Source organism: Daldinia decipiens (genome assembly GCF_022478715.1).
Source record: "Daldinia decipiens strain CBS 113046 unplaced genomic scaffold F4813scaffold_40, whole genome shotgun sequence".
Classification (NCBI taxonomy): Eukaryota; Fungi; Ascomycota; class Sordariomycetes; order Xylariales; family Hypoxylaceae; genus Daldinia; species Daldinia decipiens.
Window position 1 is genome coordinate 147,681 of NW_026054583.1, and position 21,435 is coordinate 169,115.

The following is a 21,435-nucleotide window of genomic DNA, read 5'->3' on the forward strand; positions in this document are numbered from 1 at the left end:
TCACGGTAAGCATCGGAAATCGATGACCGAATCGAGTTAATCCCGAACTTACCAGGACATATAAAAGTGAGTACCGCGCCAAGCACCGGCGCTACACAAGCAGATCGCCAATCACGCTGGCCTCGGCACGGCTCAGATCTTTGGCGATACCCCCCTGATAACATATTGGATTTCCCAACGACAGGCGTAACACCCACCACTATAGCGTAGGTAGTCAATACATGTATATGATAATATAATAGAGAATGTTATGAACGATAGTTGTGTGTCTACGCAATTACAATGTGAAAGGGCTAAAAAAGGGGGAGGGGAAAGAAAAGAAAAAAGGGGCAAAACGTACAACACCAGGGATTCGCTGGTCGTCACCGACCCAACTACTAATCTGGCAGTATCTAGTTTATCGAAAGGGAGAGCGGACGGGATCCCGAGTTTTCCGGATCTTATGGTCGTACGTGATAGTATGTACAGCTTTTTCAGACTATATTTACTTGCCCAGCTCGTTACTGGTGACCTTGGAAACATATTTCAACGCCATACAATCCCCCTTATTGTATGAATGCCACCAACCATAAAATCATCAGAAGCCTCTGGTATCTTCGTACGCAGTTTGGGTAGTTATGGCCTGAAAAATCGACAACTAATACCTGAGGGTCTCTTAAATTCTCTATATTTTATATCGAGGTCAATGCGGTTTCATCACATCAACGAAATTGTGAGTCCTAGAAAGACTTTGATAAGACTCGTAATCCGCATAGAGGCAACGGACCATTAAACCATGTACATATGCCCTTTCGTAGGATCAATAAGAGGAACTTATCCTTGTTGGGTATAGAAAAACGTACACGAACCAACGGCATTCCGGTGGGGAAGACAACATACACAAGCTATTACGTATCCCACAAATGTATTGCGTAACTCCCTAGGTTAAAGGTTGTGTTAGATGTTCTTGTCATAGAGACTACTGCGGAATGTCTACAAATTATTGGCTGTAGACTCGCTAGAATGTGTCAATATATGCCAACATCGTATAAATAATATCGTTCTGTTATACTACCCCAGATACCACCTTGCCTACAAGGTACCTATCTAGGTGAGCAATCGAAATAACTTTATAAATACGCTCCTAGTTACCCAGTCTATATGAACTCTCCCATTGCTTTAGGATGTTTTATCCATCAAGCCTATTTACCGAACTCTTCCTGAATTAGTTACAATGCCCGACTACTTCGTTTCCTCGACAGAGGCAGAGAATAAGCGTTTAGAGCAGGCGTCTGCTGTGGTAAGAGCGTATATGGATGGAAATGTCTTCCTTGCCCCTATCGACACGGCGCGCAAAAACATTAAAGTGCTCGATAGTGCTACAAATAACGGTATGTTCTACTTAGGCGCTCTCAGCGGGAAATTCTAACGTTTCCAAATAGGGTTCTGGTTATTGCAGTTCCAAGCTTCTCTCAAAGATCCAAGCTCAGCTACACTAATTGGGACTGACCTTCAGGATCGTTTCCCGAATCCACCACAGCCAGGAATCAGCTTGCAGATTCAAGACATTAATAAGCCATGGCCAAAGTCGTGGAAGTCAACATTTGACTACGTACATCAAACTCTAGTGCTATTCCAGGCGGGTCCGAAGCAGCGCGAGGCCATTAACTCTCTCGGAGAGCTGGTGAAGCCCGGTGGTTGGATTGAGCTTATGGAACCTCAGTATGAAGCAACTAATGATAATGGGCCGGCCTATAAACAATTCCTTGATATGCTGGGCGAGCTGTGGGCTATGAGAGGCACGAAGAGCGGGTTTGCCGCTGACTTAGAGGGTATAGTCGAAGACGCTGGCTTTGTGGACGTCAAAAGTGTGCTGCTGCCTATTGGCATAGGTCCTAAGCATAAAGACCCGGGATTAGCCAGTGTCAGCGTCGAGAGTACCGTGGGTGGTGGCAAGAATATTACGATAGCTGGAAAATGTAAGTTTGTTCCTTGGTACTACGGCTACGATGAAGTTGACGAGATATTTTAGCCATCCCAGGAGGACTAAAGTCTATTTCTGCGGAGGATTTTGAGACCTGGCCAGCGCGCTTTGAAGAGGAGTTGAAGACGAAAGGAGCCTATATGCCCCTAAGGGTGGTGTACGGCAGAAAGCCTGAAGCCTAACTGGATTTAGAAATGTAAGGGGTCCAATGGAGGTATTGGCGAGCCATTGGATATGCTTCCCTGGACTTTGATTACTTCATTCGCTAGATAATAAAGGATTCTATCAACCTTCTTCGACATATATAATGTATGATATACGATTTATCTTTGCTTTAAAAAAAATGACTCAACTTACTACCTCTACAGAGTTTATTAAGATCAAGAATAGTAATGATTACGAGGGAAGAAGTAGGACGCATCTGCAATGCAATCAAACTGCCTGTAGTTTTTAGGGTTCGTCCATTTTCTACACGTAGAGAAAAATATCCCGGATCCTTCGCTGCTGATAATTGCAACATTTCGACGTTACCATCCTGCACTTAGTATCCATTGTGCTTTTATAGTATGGTGAGCGGTTCCAAACGCAACGACTATTCTAATTAGATTCGGCTGTATGCCTCAAATATTTATGTCTAAAACACCTAGTATCACAATTGATATGCGTTTGGTAGTATTCATAACCCTAGTTCTACTTTGGCTTAGTTAATGTACACGGAACTTTCAAAGGTAGGATGCGTAGGATTGAGTGAAATCGTGTGCTTTATTATTGCTGTTGTCTAAACTCCTGAGCAAGGGTTATATCGAGTAGAGATTTTTAGAAGGAGTTTTGATACAATATGACTCCTTCAGCTTTTTAACTATTGACACAAATTTTTCAATATAGGGGGGTTGGAGGTTCTTTCTAGCCTCGGGTGGAAATACTCTAATCGCACGAAGTATTTATGCCTCCTAAAACATGGGTAGTCCGATCCTTGCGCGTGCATTAATCTAGGATTATGAATAGATAATATACAATATTTGAGATGCGATGACCTCTGGTATAGCTACTCTTGAGGCATCCGACATCCTCTATCCCTATGCAGAATATACGTTGCTATTGACCTCCTTTCAACCCAAGCCCCTTTAAGTCCCAACAACCAACCCATCTCTGAGGCACCATATCTATCCCATAACGCCATAAGGCCCTTAAATTGCAAAGTCTTTAATAGACATATTATGAGAGCATATTCATCATAGCCCCTGGCCAGTCTAACCATCTATGCCACTTTTGGTCTAAGTGCAGTCGAATACTCTGAACTAGCAGCTGACCAGCATTTCTTATAATCCATACGTCTCGACAAAAGTGCAACGGTATGGCATAATATGCAAGTACGAGTAAAGCTTCCGGTTTCCTCTCCGATATGAGTCGAAGGAAATCGGCTTCGATTATTACGGGCCACGAGATCAGAGACAAGAATGGCGTTCCCAGAGAGGTACCTGTTTTCTTCGTATCGTCAGCTCTGCTCAGAAACCATTGGATCCTATCTAGGGCGTCTTTGCAGACAGTCTTCTCGTTGGCGTCCAATGCCGGTGAGTGCTGGATCCAGTTCTCCAGCTCAGTAGTATGGGACCCTGGGCCTGCTTCCTCGAAAATCCTAGTAGCCTCCCGCAGCACGAAGCCCATCTTCGACTCGAGCATCAGATGCCATGCTTCTTCAGTAACGGCGCGTACTCCTCGTTGCATCTGTAGATAGTGAATGAACTGATCTAAAAAGATATGCGGGTCTGTCGAGTCTGTGGTATCGCACAGCGTATGCAAGGTCATAAACCAAGTAAAAACTAACACCTCCAGGCAGTTTTCATTAGTGACGCCCGTCATCTCACGGTTGAATATGCTAAGCGCGTGAGTTTGCAAACCGACTGCGTGGTGTTTGTAGAACTGGGCTTTTGTAGGCTTGAGGTGAGCCAGATGAAGTGCGGCAAAAGCCAACATCTCATTCATTAGAAAAGGGGAGGACATGGCAGCTTCAACAATCATCTCTGGGGACGCTATCTTATTAGGATCTTCGGACGAAGGCGGCAGATCGAAATTGCTGTTAATACAATGATGAAAGAGTTCCATGTGTGTCATGTTAACATCCTGGATAATCGACGATTCACAATTCGAACTAATAGGAGAAGACGATTGAGAGGGTGCCGATGCATTCGATGAAGATCGGAGGAGGCCTGGGCTCGCAGACTCTGCTGGACGTCTAAGGCCAGGACCAGGGGGAAGAATCGGTTGCGAAGATAAAAACGAGCATTGTCTCGAACTAATTGTGCAGTTCCCGCATGCTGGCTGGTTCTCATCACACTGGTATCCTAGAGTTTAGAACTAGAATGCGGATCAAGGCTAAATGATTACCTTGATATGTCGGCGTTTACACTCGAGACAGCCCGTACGAGATTTTTGATGAGATCGACGAGGCATCTTTACTCCTTATAATTTTTTTTTATAATTTCTCGAGCTTCGAAAATCCGTCAACCGTTAACACTAGCCCATTACTAATTACCACATTGCTGTTTACGACAGCAAGAGACTTTATAAGATGAAGATTGTGGCGGAGTAACGTAGTAGTCGTGTTATTAGTCCCATCGAGTCAGGGGTAAGTGACCGACGAGCCCCACTTCGTCCTCCCGGCATCTATACAGCTCCAAGAGGATTTGTATAGCTTATAAGTGATGTCTAAATTCATATGAGTTAGATATTTACATATTTATGAGATGTATACTCTATGTGACATATAGAAATCAGAGACTTACCATATCGACAACACCAACGGAAGAAGGAATGCTGTAAACGTACCATGCCGATCTACGACCAAGGATCGTCTTTCACTTGGAAATCGGATAGTTCGGATCACCGAGCCTCACGTCGGAGGCCGAGGCCTCATCTTGATTTTGCCCCGCAAGATTGCCGTCCTAATTTATCCAGTGGGCCGCCTTAGAACGCTGGAGGTTATCCGGGTACCGCACAACGAGGAAAACCATAGCCACCAACACTTAAACTGAGTCGAAAAAATAGACTGTTCGTTCGTTACTAAGAAGACAGCCATCACGACCCGCAGCGGGTTCGATCACTCGAAAGATACTCCGGATCATAATAAGCGCGCTGACGCTATACAACAAGAGCATGCTGATCCTCCAGCACGTAGCGTCGTGCGCCGAAGCATCTATTTTGCCCTTTTTATATCTGGCCCCGAACGTCATATCTACGACGATAAAGAGGCCTAATATGATGATCTGAATAAATAGCCCTCCGCCGATAATCTTTTCGCCATGAGACCGGCCCCGCCGCCCTATACGCAGGAGGAAGCTACGTCGCCGAACACGAAGACTTTGGTTGTGATTTCAACATGGATAAGGCGGTAGGGCTCTCCGTTCATGGGTTAGATAACGCGCCCTAGTACCATGTATACTAATGCGGCAAAGAGAGCGGGCAGTAGTAAAACCACCATTTCCTGAATGAGATGAGGAGTAAGGTCGCCGGTTCGAGAGTTTGATACCTCGCAGGCACAATAACCTATGACTTCCACGTTACGGCTGTTAGAGGAGACGGTATCAAGTCGTCTAGGACGGGATAATTTTGCTTTACAACTTACTGATACACCCAGTCACAAACGGCAAGCAGAACTGGAGCTTTGTCTGAAATAAACGGTAGCAGTGAATGCCGGCGATAATGGTGAAAAAGATGACGATGATGGCTGTCACTGGCAAGGGGATGTATTACCATAGGCAGTACTCACAGACGTACAGTTCGAGTTTAGCCATAGTAGACTTTAAAGAAACGTTCCTTTATTCTAGAACGCTTTCTAGATATTCAGCACCTGCGAAGTGTGTACAATGAATATCTCAATATAGCCAAGACAAGATACAGAAAGCATGGTGTTCTTACAGAGCAGCGGGGCTTCTATATAAACCAACCACTTTAAGACTACCATCGTCTACCTGCTCGTAGGAGCCTTTATACATGGCATGCAGGTAGATATCTTATTTATATATTCAGAGATCAACTAATAAGAAGACGTTCTATACGCGGATACGTTCTCATCAGACTAAACGTGGACATCCCTTTCCCTTTATTCTCCCCTCTGCCTTAGTACTATCTTAGGCCTACTGAAAAAGAAAATTCATGGAACCGTCCAGCCAATGAAAACTCGAGCTCTATGCGGAAAGGATACCGGAACAATGATTTACCACTCTGAGCTGACTTCCCCGTTATACGACACCATCTTTCCGCCATGCTTTGCTTTCGTGGATACCGCAAGCATACGCATCATACCGTCGCAGGACTCGTCGACTCCTAGCGGGGCCTGCTCAACCCCTAGGCCGCGTGCGCCCGCATTCCCGAGCTCGGTCTGGACCCAGCCGGGGCCCGTAACGAAGGCGTTGAGCCAGTCGTCCTCGGCGTTGATTCGGACGGTGAACCAGTGCAGCGCTGCCTTCGATGGCCCGTACGCCGCGTTAGGAATGGGGGGTTGATTCCTGTTTGCGGCTGGTGTTAGCATCTAAGAATGCCATGCCTATAACATCCACGCAAGTTTTATGTTCATTTCCGCTTTCTGCAAAGGAGGACTGGCTCACCCTATAAATCCGGCTGAGGACCCGATGGGTGTAAAGATGGGCTCGCGGGAAGACTTCTGCAGGAGTGGGCGCGTGGCCTGGTATAGAGTTACGACGCCATAAACGTTAGGTTCAATATGCGCTCGGAGATCGTCAATCTTGACGTCTTTGACAGCCGGCCAGACGAACGAGACGCCGGCGTTAGCGATGACAATATCGAGGTGATCGATCCTGTGCGACTCCTGGAGAGTCTTAACAGCGTCAAAAGCATCCTGCTCGACCGTGGCGTCAAGTTTAACAACGATCAAGCTACTCCCCTCCCCCTTAGGTAGATCGGCGAGCGCTTTCGACGTCGGATGCCTTGGGTTCCGGTTGGCAGCGATTACGATGTGGTTCGGCTGTGCCAAGTAACGCTTAGCCAGGCCTTCGCCTAGACCCCGATTCGCACCTGAAATAAGAACGATAGTCTGTGCCATAATGAATTGATGTAAATCTACTTGAGAGGAATGATGCCGCATTGATTTTGTAGGGAAGAATGCTGGTTTTTAACTATGTCGATGAAGTTGGTGATATTACGCACCAAACCTACCGACCCGGACAGAATAACAATCCGTGCTGAGCAATCGTTCCCGACAGCATTGTAAATCCGAATTAGTATTTATAATCCAATTCTAATGAATATTTTGGTATCTACTTACGTTGTGGGGTTATATGATACCTAGTAAGTAATGGCTATACGCCGTGTAAGATGTTTTAAATAGTATTCCTATGGTTACTACACAACTTCCTGCTGAACCTTAAACGTCTCGGCTCTCTCTCCTTTTTATAACTAGGGCCTGCGTATTTAGAGGTAGACAATCGCTGTCAAGCTACCTCCTATGGATTTGATGAAAACCCACTCTTACCAGGTGGGTAAGGTGTCGTCCAGATCATATGCACGGCATCGCCCCCAAGACTAGGTAGCTACGGAAAGCCTTCATATGTAAGTCCCTCGATTTCATCTTTAGGTATGACGAAGGGCGATATAGCTATTACTTGTATAAGTAACCCACATACGCAACCTCACTAAGTGCAGACCTAGAAGGCGTCGGACTATTCGTCAGCCTAAATTAATACATGATGACTGTATTATTTTTGATTCCCTCCTGGCTGTTGCTCCTTGACTGATTCTTCTCCTAGCACCTTGCTCGCAGCCATGAACCTATTATTAGCCAAGCAAATTAGTGTCATTTTCATACACCATCGCTCAGTTTTTCATTTCATGAGAGACTTGATATAAAGATAAAAATAAAAGAGAACACAGGAGAAGAAGAAATGAGACAAAATGATAGACTCACAACCCACCATGCCAACTTCCTAGACCTCTCATAGCCTCTGCTTGTACGCTCGTCATGCGCAGGAGGTTCTCCGTATCCGCCAAATTTGCTGAGAGTTGTGCTAGTTGCGAATGGAGATGCGTCTGCTCATAATACATTAGCATTGCTATTCTAGAACGATTGCGATATAACATACCAGTTGCCGCGTTTTGACCACGCCGCCGGAGCTAGAACTCTGTGGTGCCATGGAAGGTCTCGCCGCCGCGGACCCTGAGCCTTGCATAATGATTGTACGATCTGCGTTTCCGCCTCTAGAAGTCATATCGGCGTCTTTTGTTATATTGCGTTGCTTGTATCGATCAAATAGCAACTCGTGCGAAAAGTGGGTGGGGGAATTAGGAGAGGTACATATGTTAAGTACCTGACAAAGATGGAAGATCTAGATGTTACCTAGGTAGGTTCAATGTTGTATCTATAGGTTTGTCATCAAATGATACATGTAGACTGCACCTGCAATAAAGTCAATTCTGTCTCTAGGTATTTGCTCCCCTTTTCCCCCCACATCAAATAACGCGTCTGGTTACGCGTGATTTAAAGTTATGCGGGGTGTCTTGTGGCGCTGCTATTTTCAGAGCTTATAAAAGTGGTCCATGCCCATGCGATCCCGACGTTACGGTGATAGCGGACCCCTGAGCTAAAAAGAGCTGTACAATACATAGCCCTATTCTACCTGTTTTGCTGCATATCACAGAATATCACAGAAGGGTACGACAGTAACATTTAAGTGTATATGTGTATATGTAGTATGTAAGCCCGCTTGACGACGTCATTTACTGGGATTTTATATTTGACATTAGAAATTTGACATTAGAATAATTAGAATAGAATTATAGTCTTATGAACCAAGTCCACTCCACGTCGCTATTGACTTTTCGAATTTGCAATGTCGCGAATAATCGGTCCTTGTTAATTAAGCCTAGCTCCTAAGAGTCGCATCACATTACGATGGCCCTTGTCTAATTCTTGACACGGCCTTCTCGACCTTCACTATTTCTTTCTCATCTTCACTGACAACTCCGAGGCCTGTCCCATTTCCAGGCCCGCGCCTTGCCAGTCTTTACAATATTAAAATCCAGACAGAAACCGACAAATAAAAGAGAGAGCAAGTCCTTTGTGTGTAATGTATGGTCATAATACCAACGCCTTCTTCTCCCGACCCGAATTGCACCAGTATCCCTCCCATGCGACTTGAACGACCGACCCGATAGGATAATCGACTTAGACTATACGTATCTGTTCCGCAAACGGCTTTAATACTAGAAAGGTCGTCGGTCTTAATTGCGCGTCGTCAAAGGGGTTAGTCGAGCCACGATATATCAAGGCCAAGCAGATGAGCACTCAAGGGCAGCAGACGGGAGTTCTATATGCATTCCCATTATGTCTTTTTTAACCCAGCCAATGTCCGCCATGCACCTTCAAAGCTTTTCTCCGTGTCTTCGAGGCTATTAACACTTCCGGGATGAGCTAAAACGTGGTGGGGGGAGAAGTGTAAAGACGCTGGGTATCGGGTCGGCGAGTGAATGCTGGGAAGTCATTGCATAGGGAGGAAAATGGATAGAAATATATGTGTTCCGAAAGGTGACAGACCCCGCATCCCAATGCAATATTACCGAAGATGAATAGCCACTGCTTCGACCTTCCAAAATGCTTATGTACGTGATTTTCCCCCTGCCGAGACGAATAGAATTATGTGTGCATCGTTATGTTGTAATCCAAGCCAATTCCATCTAACCTTATCGAATGCGCCATGATCTGAATGAGACGAACTCGACAACCCTAGTGCCGCCGTGGGAACAGCAGCTTACCTACCTAACCTACAAAACTATCGGGCAAGCGTGCAAATTAACCCGGAAAAAATATCGCAATGTGTCGACAATAGCAAGGCACGAAGGCCCGCCTGCTAGCCTAACATTGGCTGCGCATCATCGTACTCGAGGTTTTCAGCGGACTCCAATGGGAGGTCGGGGTCCTAGACTACTTTGACTGCTGTGAGCGGATGGTTCAGAACCTAGATTTGTTGATTCACCACTCTCCGCGCTAGCACTCGCACTGCCGGTCAGACTTCTTGTGGTCTTCGTAATTGGTGGTTGGAGAGAGCTCACCCCGACATGTTGTTCAACTTGCTGTGGCGCGACCATGTTCCCCTGACCCGGAGGATACCTAGGGACTGGCTGGCGCACACCGTCTGGAGGCGACGGGCGTCCATTAGGACCAGGTCCTCCAAACCCGTTGGGAGGTGAAGGCCGTCCATTGCCGCCTCGAATTGAAGGGCTATACGGGTTCCCTGGAGACTGGCTAGCACGTCTAGGAAACGGTCCGCTCATTCCGTTAGGTCCGGTTGAAAACTCATGTAAATGCGACGCCGTTAAAGAGTTGGCTCTGGATCCCGCCTGCATCTGTCCCCGATCGACATTACCATACCGGTTCGACGTGAAGTTCATCAGCGGATCGTCAAGAATATTGTCATGGAGACCCGGCACAGCATTCATGATTTGACTAGAACGATTTCTGCTACCAAATGCCGGTCTCCATCTACTTCCACGGGGCTGTGCTCCTCCTCCGGGACCCTCGGGGTTCATTCGCATTTCGCTTTGGTTCGGACCAGGCCTACTGCGATTTTTCCTAGATGTGACGCTCATCATATCGAAATTATCAGGGTCAATCATGGGGGCAGGTGGACCCGAGTTCGGATCAAAGTAATCGTCCTCCTCGTCCTCATCGTCGTATATGCCGCCTCCACTACGAACAGGAGGAGCAGCACGCCTTCTACCGCCAGCCGGCGGTGGACCACCGCGTCGCATACGCATTTCCTGTTCTTTTAGTGCCAGCTCACGCTGTCGTAACTGGAGCTCCCTTTCACGAAGAGTGATATCTGAAGTGTCAGCATTGTATCCATCACCAGCATCAGCCGAATCCTCGTAGACAACCAAGTGGCTAAACTCTCCAAGATCGGTATCGTCAAAAGAACCGCGTCTCGACGGTTGCCGTGATTGAGGATGGCCGTTCGGTGCGCCGTTCATCGGAGCTCTGTGTCCATTTGGAGGGCCACCGTTCATAGGTGGAGGAGGTCGGCGCATACCCGGAGGTGGTCCACTAAGATTGGACGAATTCCTAGGCCTAGACCTGGGCATCGGCATACCGTTCCCGTTCGGAGGACCGTTGACGGCAGGACGAAGCGGCTGGCTCGAGGACATACGAGGCATCGGTGATGCACCGGTTGGCGAACCAGAAGCAGCTGGTAGTCCATTAATCTCCTTAGGTCTGGACTGGTTGACGATGTTCAGGTTGTGGAAAATAGCGTAGAGCGTCTCAATCCGTGGTAACTTGACTCCCAAGCTTTGAGCCAGTTTGATTGGTGAGCCGAGGAATGTCTCGACTTCCATAGGCCGCCTAGCCACATAATCCTGCCACATTATGCTTGGGTTATCCGAATGTTCACACTGTTCCTTGATAGTGTTTTCCTTGAATTTAGCATCGAGCGTACACCCTTGCGCGGTAGCAAGAGTAATAAGCTCGTCAATTACATCAGAAATTAGTTGCCTCACGCCGGTTTTTTCTAAAAGAGCCGTATGGGAAGGTGTCTCGAAAATGACGCTGGCCGGATGGAAAGCAATAGGGCTAATACATTAGCAAAAGATAAACAAGTTTGACTGGATATTAGCAACCTACCCGATAACTCGTTCGAATTGCTGCTGTCTTATGTTACTAGAAACCTTACAGTCGACGCGACCTGAGCTCAAAGTCAAAGCGAGTGCTTGTGCCATGTCATCTTGTATTGCTGCGGGAATGTTGCCACTCTTATTTGCTGGACCAACCCAGATCTCAGTTGAACCACTATGCTCAAATTCGCTTGATCCCAGCTGGGTCAATTCGGCATTCGAAACGAGCGACAAGACAACATTTGTTGGAAACCTCTCCTCGAGAGCAGCTTCGACTCCGAGGGTGTGTGTTGTATTGACAAGAATACAGGTATGTTGAGGAGTAACAACGGCGTCAATTACCGAGGCGAGGTCGTAAACATCCGGGAGGGCCTTGATACAAAGGATAACATAGTCGAATGCGCCCTCTTTATTGTGTATGGCCTCCTCCGGTGTTCGAACAACTAAACAGGCATGTTAGCTAGGCAGTCAGGCTCCCAGATAATACTGCGCTTGTACTTACCACGTCGAGGTTTAAACCGCTCGTTACCAAATGAGCCAGACTTGAAAGAGATACCATATTGGCTGACGCTCTCGTAGCCTGACTTCCAAACGAGCGTTACGTCGCACGCATTGGTAGCCTGAAGCCTCCAGGACAGGAAAGCAGAGACAGCATTTCCACCCACTGAACATATTCTCATTAGCTCACTGTCAGCCATGGCGAGATGTCGCAAGCGGCTCTAGGCGTATGCCAGCACGCCTTACCCTCAAAGTCGTATAGGAGGGAGAACAAGCGGAATAGGCAATCGAAGGAACAAGACACAAGTGAAAGCAAAGGAGCGGGAGGGATTCCGTTTCTTCCGGTGACAGTGGTACGAAGAAAAACAGAAATCTTCTTCACCAGGCAATGTGAAGTCAAGTTGGAGGATGTAGGTTACAGAATTGGAAATCGACGAACCTGAGAGGATCTTGAGGCGCGGCGCTACTGGAGCCATAATGGAGACCCAGCGGACTAGCGGGTTATACTACCCTCTGAATTTCCTTACGACTCTTGTGCCTGTGTATCGTGCGGGCGTACTCTCACGATGGTGTCGGGACGAGCCAAAGTAGCCTTGTACTACAACTACGAACCCAGTCACAACGTGGGTACAACGGTTCGCAATAGCTGTCTGACGTCCCTGAGAACCGGCTTCTTTTTTATCTTCCCAATTTACAACACTGACCACTCTACAGCCTTTGCCGATTCGGTGACCAGCTGAAGATTTGGCAACGGGAAGTGAATGTATTGGCGCAGATCGGGCTTGTCGTTTGGCGACTCACTGGTCCATTCGAAGCGGCCGCTAGACTGATACGCAATGATTCGATAGCGTGTAATTTAACCCTAGTCTTCACTCGGTAGGCTTGCAGGTTTTGCCCTATTTATTTTCTTTTTTCTTTTTTTTTTTTCCAGAGATGCCGATCCACAACGGTAAGTAAAATGCCCAAGAAAGCCAAATGTCGAACAATAACGAGCGTAACGGCCTAAGCACAGGTCGTGGGATGGTGATGACAGGAACAGAACGAGGAGCGGGTCGGAATGGACGGTCAAACGTAGGACTAGTGGGGGGAAAGAGATTATGGAGGTTTAGCTTGTCGAGAACATCAAGAAAATGGAAGAAAAATTAACGAACGGACGCAACGACTCTAGCGGGCCCCTTTGTGGAGAGTTGGGTGTAGTCGAATGATGGTTGGACGAACGGCGGGATGCCGATGCGAGGTGCGTGTCCAGCAAGAATAGAGAGAGTAGCGTAGGCGATTTGGGAAGAGTGAATAGGAAAAAAGCAAGGCAGAAAGTCAAGGAAGAAACCGAAGGCTACGAAGGGTACCCAGTAAGAAGCCAGTAAGAAGCCAGTACCTAAAGAAGCCAGAAAGCTGCCTAACAGGTACACTAGACGGACCGGTACTGCGTAGAAGGGCTGCGGGAGGGGCGTAGCGCAAGTAGCGTTGATTCGGGAGGGTGGACAAAGTCGAAACTGGGCTAGGCCAGCTATCTAGTGTAAACTGCTTGCTATGTGTAAGTAGGTACCACCCATGACAGACCGGGATGTACGTGTACGGGGCGTGTAAGTGGATAGAGGGTTGACAGCAGCGTTACGTATGTGCATAAGGACTTTTAGGTACATATGTAGTACCTACACGTACATACCTAAGGTGATGCTACCCGGGCTACCCAGGTACTAGATGTAGTGCTGGTATGTAGTGGTATTATGTAAGTAAGCAAAAGCTTCCCAAGGTTGTGGAATTGGTCGGTCGGTGTTGGCGGCTTTATGGAGTCAGCACTGAACTCCCTAACCTAGTAAACTCCCCTAGGTTAGCAGCTTGGGTCGCTTTTCCAAGAAAAGAACTTCTTACCCACCTCAATGAGTATAGGGGATAAACGAATTTCGAGATCTACCAGATTGGTTAAACAAGCTTAAGACCAATATCAATGATGCCAATTTGAATTCCAATGAAGTGATAGAAATTCGAAATGCCTTAGAAAATTGGGATTAAGCTGGAAATCAGTCCTTTTTGTTGTTTTGAGATGGGCTTGAAGCTTGAAGGAAAAAAACAAAAACATTGAATCAAAACCGAGAGGTACGAGAAGCCAATGACAAGCCGACGTGGCGGACTTCTTCTCGGGCTTCCGATAGCGAGGGTAGGTACAGACCTGTATATTCAAAACGAATAACTAATCAATATGTGTACCTCACTTGCACGCACTGTGCGAGGCTTGTCCTTCCTGCCAGACACATATGGAGGTACATGAGGTAGGCATGGAATGAATGGCGGGTACCTATCACAGGTACCGAACCTAACAGGCCCGGGCATACCTAATTGAAGAATTGTTCTTTTAAACATTAAATCTACACTATACACTACCTAGTCAAAATCGAATTGTCTTTTAATTATAAAGAATAAAAACTAAAAACTAAAAAAGAGACAAAACAACGGCAAGCGTTTGATGCTTATCTGTAGGTACCTATAATATTGCATTATACTAAAGAGTACATACACGGCTTTTAATTTAACAAATTTTACATAGGTACATGTAGCATGTAGGTTGATGCGCCAATTCTGCAAAAGGAGTAAGAGGCGCTGTGATCACTGCGCGTGCTATTATTCTAGGTAGAATGAGGATGTGCCCAACCTTACATAGCTAGCAGCCATCGGATGGCAATATCGAACGTTGTTGGTATGTGCGGGACATATGTAGGTAGGTAGGTATGTATCAATGCTTGGGACAATGAGGCTGTGCAATCTATTAGCGTCCACTCCGTCTTCATACTGTACGGAGGGATTCGTGCAGAGACTGCATATGTATCGTGGGGTGCTCTCCTTTTGACTGCAGATGAATTGCTGGGTTGGTCTTCGTATTCTGTCATGATGACCGAACTATATATTGACACGCGCTCGCACAGGACGCAAATTTTCAAGCTGGGCTGAGTAGGTAGATACCTATGCACTTCAGTTACAATTCTGCTTATTTCCGACGAGACCGCTCGCGTGTTGAATACTATGTGGATAAGACACGGCGTTTTCGAATAGAGACCAGTTTCAATGGCTATTGAGACAAGCTTGTCTCATCCAGGCAATTGTTCACTGCCCAACTCATAATACATACCTTCTATGTAGAGAGCAAAACTGAGAACATCAAAATATACATAACGAAATACATGTGTAGCAAGCTATAATTGGTACGGAATAGAAGGTCAAGATATTTTAACCCACAGACGAAGGTAGGTTCTTCCAAATTAGGTATAATCCACACTGCTTCTCACATGCAGCCGTTAATCCATGCGATCTGACCCATCCTACCGTCCATAATCTCGATAAGTCATTCCGTTCCATAATTCTTATTAGTTGAAGTTAGCAACATTGGATATTTTAAGTTTGCACGTCAACATAGGTAGGTATTATACAATAGCTACCCAAGTAGTTACCTATACTTACATTACCTAAGTAGTTAATAGAATTAAGCTTCTCTATACTCTAACCCTCTCCAAGCAAATAATAATAAAGTAACAAATTAACATAGCCTTCCAAAACCTTTTGCATGATAAACATATATATACTATCAACGGTATAAATTAATTGCGTGCTACTAGGTAATCGAATACTTGCAGGGAGTGGTTCCTTTCAGCGGCTAGGAGGCGCAATTCGCAGTATCGAAGCAGGGGTAACAGGCCTTAAAAACTTGAAAACGGAAATTAAAGTCCAGAATTGTTGGCATCGTATTTCATCTTGGTTCTTCGGTCTTAAGCTTACACTACCTAGGTATGTATAAGGTAAAAGAGCCGTCCAATTCATGAGATGTACATACATGATGGTGCACTTCTAAATATACAAACCCCCCCACCGATCTGAGGGTAAGTGATAGACATTACATACACTCGAAATCTCTCAGCAACCCGCAAAAATGAAGCCCAAAATAACTACCCAAGCTTTGTCAGCTAACAGGTAGTTAGTTTGATAGTGATACCGCAACTCCTTTCCTTCATCTGTTAAAAAAAAAATTACCTCATTAACCCCCTTTAAGTCTAGCCGTATTGTACTAAATTGACGTAGTTGAAAGTTCCCAAATGCTAGCAGTTACCGGCACTGTAAATAAAGTTTCTCCTGACGGCTGAATCCGGTCCAAACAAGCATCATTGTGGTAATGACGTAGTGTGATGAAAAGTACCCGTTCTTGTCGTCTCAATATTAAGTGAGATATCTTTACGCGTTGAGATGCTGGATAGCATTTTTCTGCATTGCCGTCATGTCGCACACGATTATTATACCTCTATAGGTATATACAAGGGCATATCGATGTATATACATATGTATATACATATGTCCAATTGCAATGTGAAATTTACAGATATTTCTCATGGAGTACAAGCCTAGGACTGCTAGGTAGACGTTTATTTTAAGAGCTTTAGGCTCCACTTAGGTACCTAGGTACCTAGCTACCCAGAAAAAAGAAATATCTTAGCGTGATGCACCTGCAGCAGCCTTAGATACCTAAAACTCTACGCGACAGGTAGGTACCTACATGTGTACCTAAGGTATACATATGTACCTACCTACATACCTCTTACAAACCAACAACTGAAGTCGCGATTCTTCAACACCATATTTCTCACCTATCATGATATCTGTCTATGTACCTAACTTACTACCTACCACCTTTATTAATTATTGCAGTCGCCTCAATCTGTCATATTACTTTAAATTTCTACTATGATCAGGTTAGGCAATAAAGATGGTCCACTAGTCATGGTGAAGTCCATCGAGTCTGGTTTAAAATGCTGGTGGCGTTTTCAATTATGCCATGGCTACATGCTAGTGTACATGCGTAGGTATGATCAATGTTGATAATATCTCGGCCACGTCGATACAGCGAGGGATCTGCCTTTGCATTTCCATGTACTCCAATAGGATTCTAGGATTCTAGAACTACCGTCTTCCACGCGGCAATACGACTTTTAAGCGAATAACGAACTCATCTTCCGCCTCGTGCCCAAATTCAATTCGACGCCACCCATTACTCAAATATTTCAAGCAGTACATAGAAGAAAAGGAGAAAGCTAATAGACGAACCAGGTAATACATAGTATGCTCACCGCTGTTGATACTCGATACAGTTTTATCTTTCCCAGATGCGAAGGATATCGGTCAGCCAATTAATGAGGCCAATTAATGCGCGGGAGAAATACTCCGAACTAATCGTATGGCCAGGAACAGGAACCTACGAAACGAGAGATATAGTACCTATTAACCGCAAATCCTTCAGGGAAGAGAGCATTGTACATAATGTGTACATAATGTAAAAGTTCATTATCTCTCCACAGTATGTACTCTGCCGCGGCTCAGTTCCAGTCCTGTCGGATAGCAATGCGAAGTTTCCTTTTTCTTGGAAACCAATACATCCAATACATTACCTAATTCACTGTGTAAATTTGCCCGTTCATCCACCTATCACTCTCGCAGCTTATTCGATATCTTGAGGCCAAGATGTTAAAATATTTTGCAGTATGTAGAGATAGGCATCCCATATCAATCTCCCAAACCACCAGGTCGGCAGGTCTACCGCTGGTAGGAAATAGGAAAATTAGTCGGAACTGCAACAAGCCGCTTATACATAGCGTCTCCGACTTGACGCGTGTGTGTCTACATGCGAGATACAAGTAGGCTCGTTTTCTGAAGCGCAAGGGAGTCTACAGCCGTCACCTTTATGAAATCTCACGTGGATATCTAGCAATCAGCCATTCGCATTTAAATATCAATCCTTGGTCACTTGCAATTTACAATGGATACCTATGTTATGCTAAAGGACAGCTTCTATATGCCAAGATAAGCTACGTATTGTGGCAACTCGCAGAAAATACATATCGAATCTGAATGCATTGGCAGGGATCACAAAACCTGCTTTTGCAACCGGGGTCTCCAGCCTTATCCAAAAGACTTAGGTTCCATCAGATCGACATTTACAGGGCCATTTCCATCTACCTATGTAATGCTAGGGAAATCGGGAACATTATCAACACCATCTTCGGTAGCCTTGAACACGCCGAAGTCAGCGAAGTCTAGCCACATATATACACATAGCCTCGATATAAACGCGAGATTATCACCAAAGAAAATTTGCTCTTGCCACCCTAGGGCCTAGGCATAGCACGCTGACCCAACATTCTGGCTTCTGGCTTCTGGCTTCTAGAAATGAGGCACTATGACTAAGTCGGGTTCGGATTCAGACCGCAGACCCGAGATCCGAGGTGGCCCAGTCGGGAAATCCTTGTGACATGCGTCTATCCGCCGCACCCCCGGCGATGCCGGATCGCTATCCAATAGTCTTCCAGTTTTGCTGATACTCGAACCATATTATCGCAGATAAGCTCTAGTATGTAACCAGTAACGGTAGCGCGACCTATTAAATTGGCACCTACCATCTTGTCTTTTGCGTATTTATAACCTGTCACCGCCCGGTAAAAGTAACCATCTGCACGCGAACAATCCCGAATCGTCATCTATACACTATCTATACACTATCTACCGTACGGCCAACGAGGGGCTAAGCTGCCGTCCGCTGCATGGTGCAATAGAATGCGAGTTTTGTCAAGATCCAGGAAAACGGGTATCGTATCCACCTATGATCATAAATACCTACTGAAGAAGCAGAAAATTGTTATCAGTGCGTAGTCTTTTTCGTAGTTTGTAAATTACACAGCATGTTGCACACGGGCCTGTCGATCGGAGTCTTGCTGTGTAGGTTAGTACTACAAGACAGGTAGCCAGCAAGTCATATACGAAGCTCTCGGTTTGCGACGATAACTACTGCGTGTATGGAATGGTATCTTTCACCGCTCCTATAAATATAGACGATATGAATGGAAAAGTCCCAGGTTTCCAAGGTATATACAATACCGATTGCTACACGAGATATTTTTAGTATACTGTCACAATCCCCGTCCTTCGTTATGTAGTCGCCCCCTTCTCATTCGGAAGTTTATATTATGTAGTTGAGGGTAATACATACAACAGCACCAGACTGCTTTATCGGTGTCTTGGTCCCCTGATTGTCACACTGATCATGATTCCGCTTCGGATCTAGATTGGATCTTGTTGAGATAATTGTTGACTTGACATGGCTGTTGCAACTTGTCCCAGTTTTCATAACCCTACGTAACTAAATATTAAGGTAATTATATAGGTAAATATCTTAATATAATCGTGCGATACCACGGAATCGCGCATGGTAGATTGTTTAGAGTCTATTACCAGAACTGCGTTAAGATGACCTGCAAAATGTAATATTCCTTAACTATCGGGATAATATGTAAGACAGCCACTTATAGGTCACTTAGACTTAGAATCAACGTACCTAAGTGACATGAGGCCAAATACTTACTTTGTATTATGTTGATATAAATTTCTACCGCTGTAGCTCAAGTTCTAAGAAGCAGTGCAAGTGTCTATACTTAGTCTAAGCTTGCTGGAGACCAAGTGAAGAAATGTAAGTGGCAGCTACTTATATTTCTACCATTTGCTACACTTTATCGGAGTAGAGAGCTTGATAGATACGTTTTAGCCTGCAATTTCCAATAGCAATGCTTCAATAGGCCGTAATAGTTATAGCTTGTATATGAACTAGATATTCCCACGTTGGTTTTCTTATACACGTTACTGAAATTGACACGCCCCCTTAGGTGAATTAGAGAGATACAACTACAGATAGTAATACAATAGGTTCACTTAATAGAAAGGCAGAAGACCTCATGATGGACTGATAGACTAAACTATATTCATTGCCTAGGTATACTTCGTATTCTCTATTGTGGTATCATGCACCCCCTACGCAGACTCTTCGCCTGCTCGCCCGCTCACCCGCTCATCCACCCGTCCTACTAGAGTCCCAAGCACAAGCATAGGCGCAACTATATTTAGACAACCCCTTATTTCGCAGCCCCGTTGTCCGTTTCTCCGGCAAATGGATCAAAGTCCGGGTCCGTGTTCCGGACATACTCAGACGCATTAGCCAGAGTCTGCGCGACATCCTCGCCGTACTGGTCCGCGACGAAAGCGTACATCATGTCGATACCCGCCGAGATGCCCGAGGACGTCCAGATATTGCCGTCCGTCACCCAGCGTGCCTGGCGCACCCAGTTCACGCGCGGGCCCTGCGCCGTGGCCTTTTGTCGCCACCGCTTCCCGTTAATTACCGCACTTCCAGCTAAGGGGTAGGGTAGGTGGGGAGTGGAAAAGGGGGCTGAGAGAAAGCTGAAACGTAGGTGTGCTGAAGAAGAAAAAAAAGAAAAGGGGATCAACGAACCCACTCCCACGCCCTCTTGTTCGAGGTCGCGCGCCGCCCGTCTAATACACCTGACCTGGCTGCTACTGCGCTGCCCGTGCACACCGTCAATAGGTACCTGAGGCGCGGGTACGCTGCGCGCACGTACTCGACGACGGGCGCCACATTCGCCGGATCGCGAGAGCCGACGCCGCCCGGGACGAGCAGGACTTCGATGTCGTCGGCGCCATCGGCATAGGTGCGCGTAGGCGCGACAGATTGGCCCGTAGTGTGGCCCGAGGACGGAATCAGCGTCGGGACCGGGCCAAGCGTCGCGGATAGGATTTCTAGGGAGAGAGGACGGGTCCTGGACAACATGTTGAGGATGTCGAGCGGGCCGAACACGTCCAGCGCTTGGAATCCCGGGAAAAGCGCCACCGCAAAGCGGGTTGGGGGGGCGCGGCTGTCGGGGGAGTCTTGGGGCGGCATGGCCTGGCTATGGTGTAGGGGGTAAGTATGTGTATGTTTGTTGGTAAGGAGGGTATTCTCAATGATACGAGGAGCACAGGGTAAGGATCAAAACTGGAGAGGCATGTTATCGAGATAGACCTTAATTGGATTTGGATACTTAGTATACCATGGTGGTAACTAGCTGAGGTATGTTTTAAGCGTGGATGATGCGAAGGTCGCCAAAGGATCGTGATCCGGGGTCGGAGCCGGCGGCTCGAGCGGAGTAATGCGGACGTCCTGACGCGGACTAGTGTCGCTTAATAGCTGCACTTCTAATGTCTAGTACGACTTCCCGAGATGCAGGGAAGAAGGGGAGAGGACCGGGGGGGGGTGCGAGCTTACGCAGTAGCCCCAGATTCAGGGATATGACACCCAGGGGTTGAGTGCTTTATGCGGGTAGTTGCTATCTTAAGCGGAAGAGAGTTGGGCATGTTAATAACCTTTATACGAACTTCTGCTTAACAAGATACGTATGTATAGTCGTTTGAATACGCCTTTAATATATTCTCGTTCAAATGAGTATTGTGTTCATGTTGCGGTAAATGAAACAAAGCATGGGATGGCAGTGCTGTTT

General features: G+C 46.2%; 6 protein-coding genes across 6 annotated transcripts; 1 reads left to right on the plus strand and 5 right to left on the minus strand.

Moving 5' to 3' along the window:
- The first annotated feature begins 830 nt into the window (after positions 1 to 830).
- On the plus strand, positions 831 to 2,252 carry F4813DRAFT_372235 (S-adenosyl-L-methionine-dependent methyltransferase). The gene is made up of 3 exons (XM_049244685.1): positions 831 to 1,370; positions 1,422 to 1,958; positions 2,012 to 2,252. The coding sequence occupies exons 1-3, from the start codon at positions 1,214 to 1,216 to the stop codon at positions 2,143 to 2,145; spliced, it is 828 nt and encodes a 275-aa protein (XP_049096051.1). The 5' UTR covers positions 831 to 1,213; the 3' UTR covers positions 2,146 to 2,252.
- Positions 2,253 to 2,944: 692 nt separating this feature from the next.
- F4813DRAFT_234551 (uncharacterized protein) lies at positions 2,945 to 4,539 on the minus strand. Its single transcript, XM_049239955.1, has 2 exons — positions 4,349 to 4,539; positions 2,945 to 4,297 (listed from the first exon to the last, which is right to left on the minus strand). The coding sequence occupies exons 1-2, from the start codon at positions 4,412 to 4,414 to the stop codon at positions 3,179 to 3,181; spliced, it is 1,185 nt and encodes a 394-aa protein (XP_049096052.1). The 5' UTR covers positions 4,415 to 4,539; the 3' UTR covers positions 2,945 to 3,178.
- A 1,637-nt stretch (positions 4,540 to 6,176) lies between these two features.
- Positions 6,177 to 7,022, minus strand: F4813DRAFT_382865 (NAD(P)-binding protein; the record flags this gene model as incomplete). The annotated part of the gene is made up of 2 exons (XM_049245863.1): positions 6,177 to 6,468; positions 6,568 to 7,022. 2 exons carry the CDS (start codon positions 7,020 to 7,022, stop codon positions 6,177 to 6,179), a joined length of 747 nt encoding a protein of 248 aa, XP_049096053.1.
- A 652-nt stretch (positions 7,023 to 7,674) lies between these two features.
- On the minus strand, positions 7,675 to 8,184 carry F4813DRAFT_393031 (DASH complex subunit Hsk3 like-domain-containing protein; the record flags this gene model as incomplete). Its single annotated transcript, XM_049247359.1, has 3 exons — positions 7,675 to 7,747; positions 7,884 to 8,005; positions 8,059 to 8,184. 3 exons carry the CDS (start codon positions 8,182 to 8,184, stop codon positions 7,675 to 7,677), a joined length of 321 nt encoding a protein of 106 aa, XP_049096054.1.
- Positions 8,185 to 9,862: 1,678 nt separating this feature from the next.
- Positions 9,863 to 12,279, minus strand: F4813DRAFT_399453 (ApbA-domain-containing protein; the record flags this gene model as incomplete). Its single annotated transcript, XM_049248175.1, has 3 exons — positions 9,863 to 11,540; positions 11,592 to 12,024; positions 12,084 to 12,279. The coding sequence occupies 3 exons, from the start codon at positions 12,277 to 12,279 to the stop codon at positions 9,863 to 9,865; spliced, it is 2,307 nt and encodes a 768-aa protein (XP_049096055.1).
- A 7,568-nt stretch (positions 12,280 to 19,847) lies between these two features.
- F4813DRAFT_372262 (class I glutamine amidotransferase-like protein) lies at positions 19,848 to 21,085 on the minus strand. Its single transcript, XM_049244686.1, has 2 exons — positions 20,394 to 21,085; positions 19,848 to 20,253 (listed from the first exon to the last, which is right to left on the minus strand). The coding sequence occupies exons 1-2, from the start codon at positions 20,838 to 20,840 to the stop codon at positions 20,017 to 20,019; spliced, it is 684 nt and encodes a 227-aa protein (XP_049096056.1). The 5' UTR covers positions 20,841 to 21,085; the 3' UTR covers positions 19,848 to 20,016.
- Between the last annotated feature and the right edge of the window lie 350 nt (positions 21,086 to 21,435).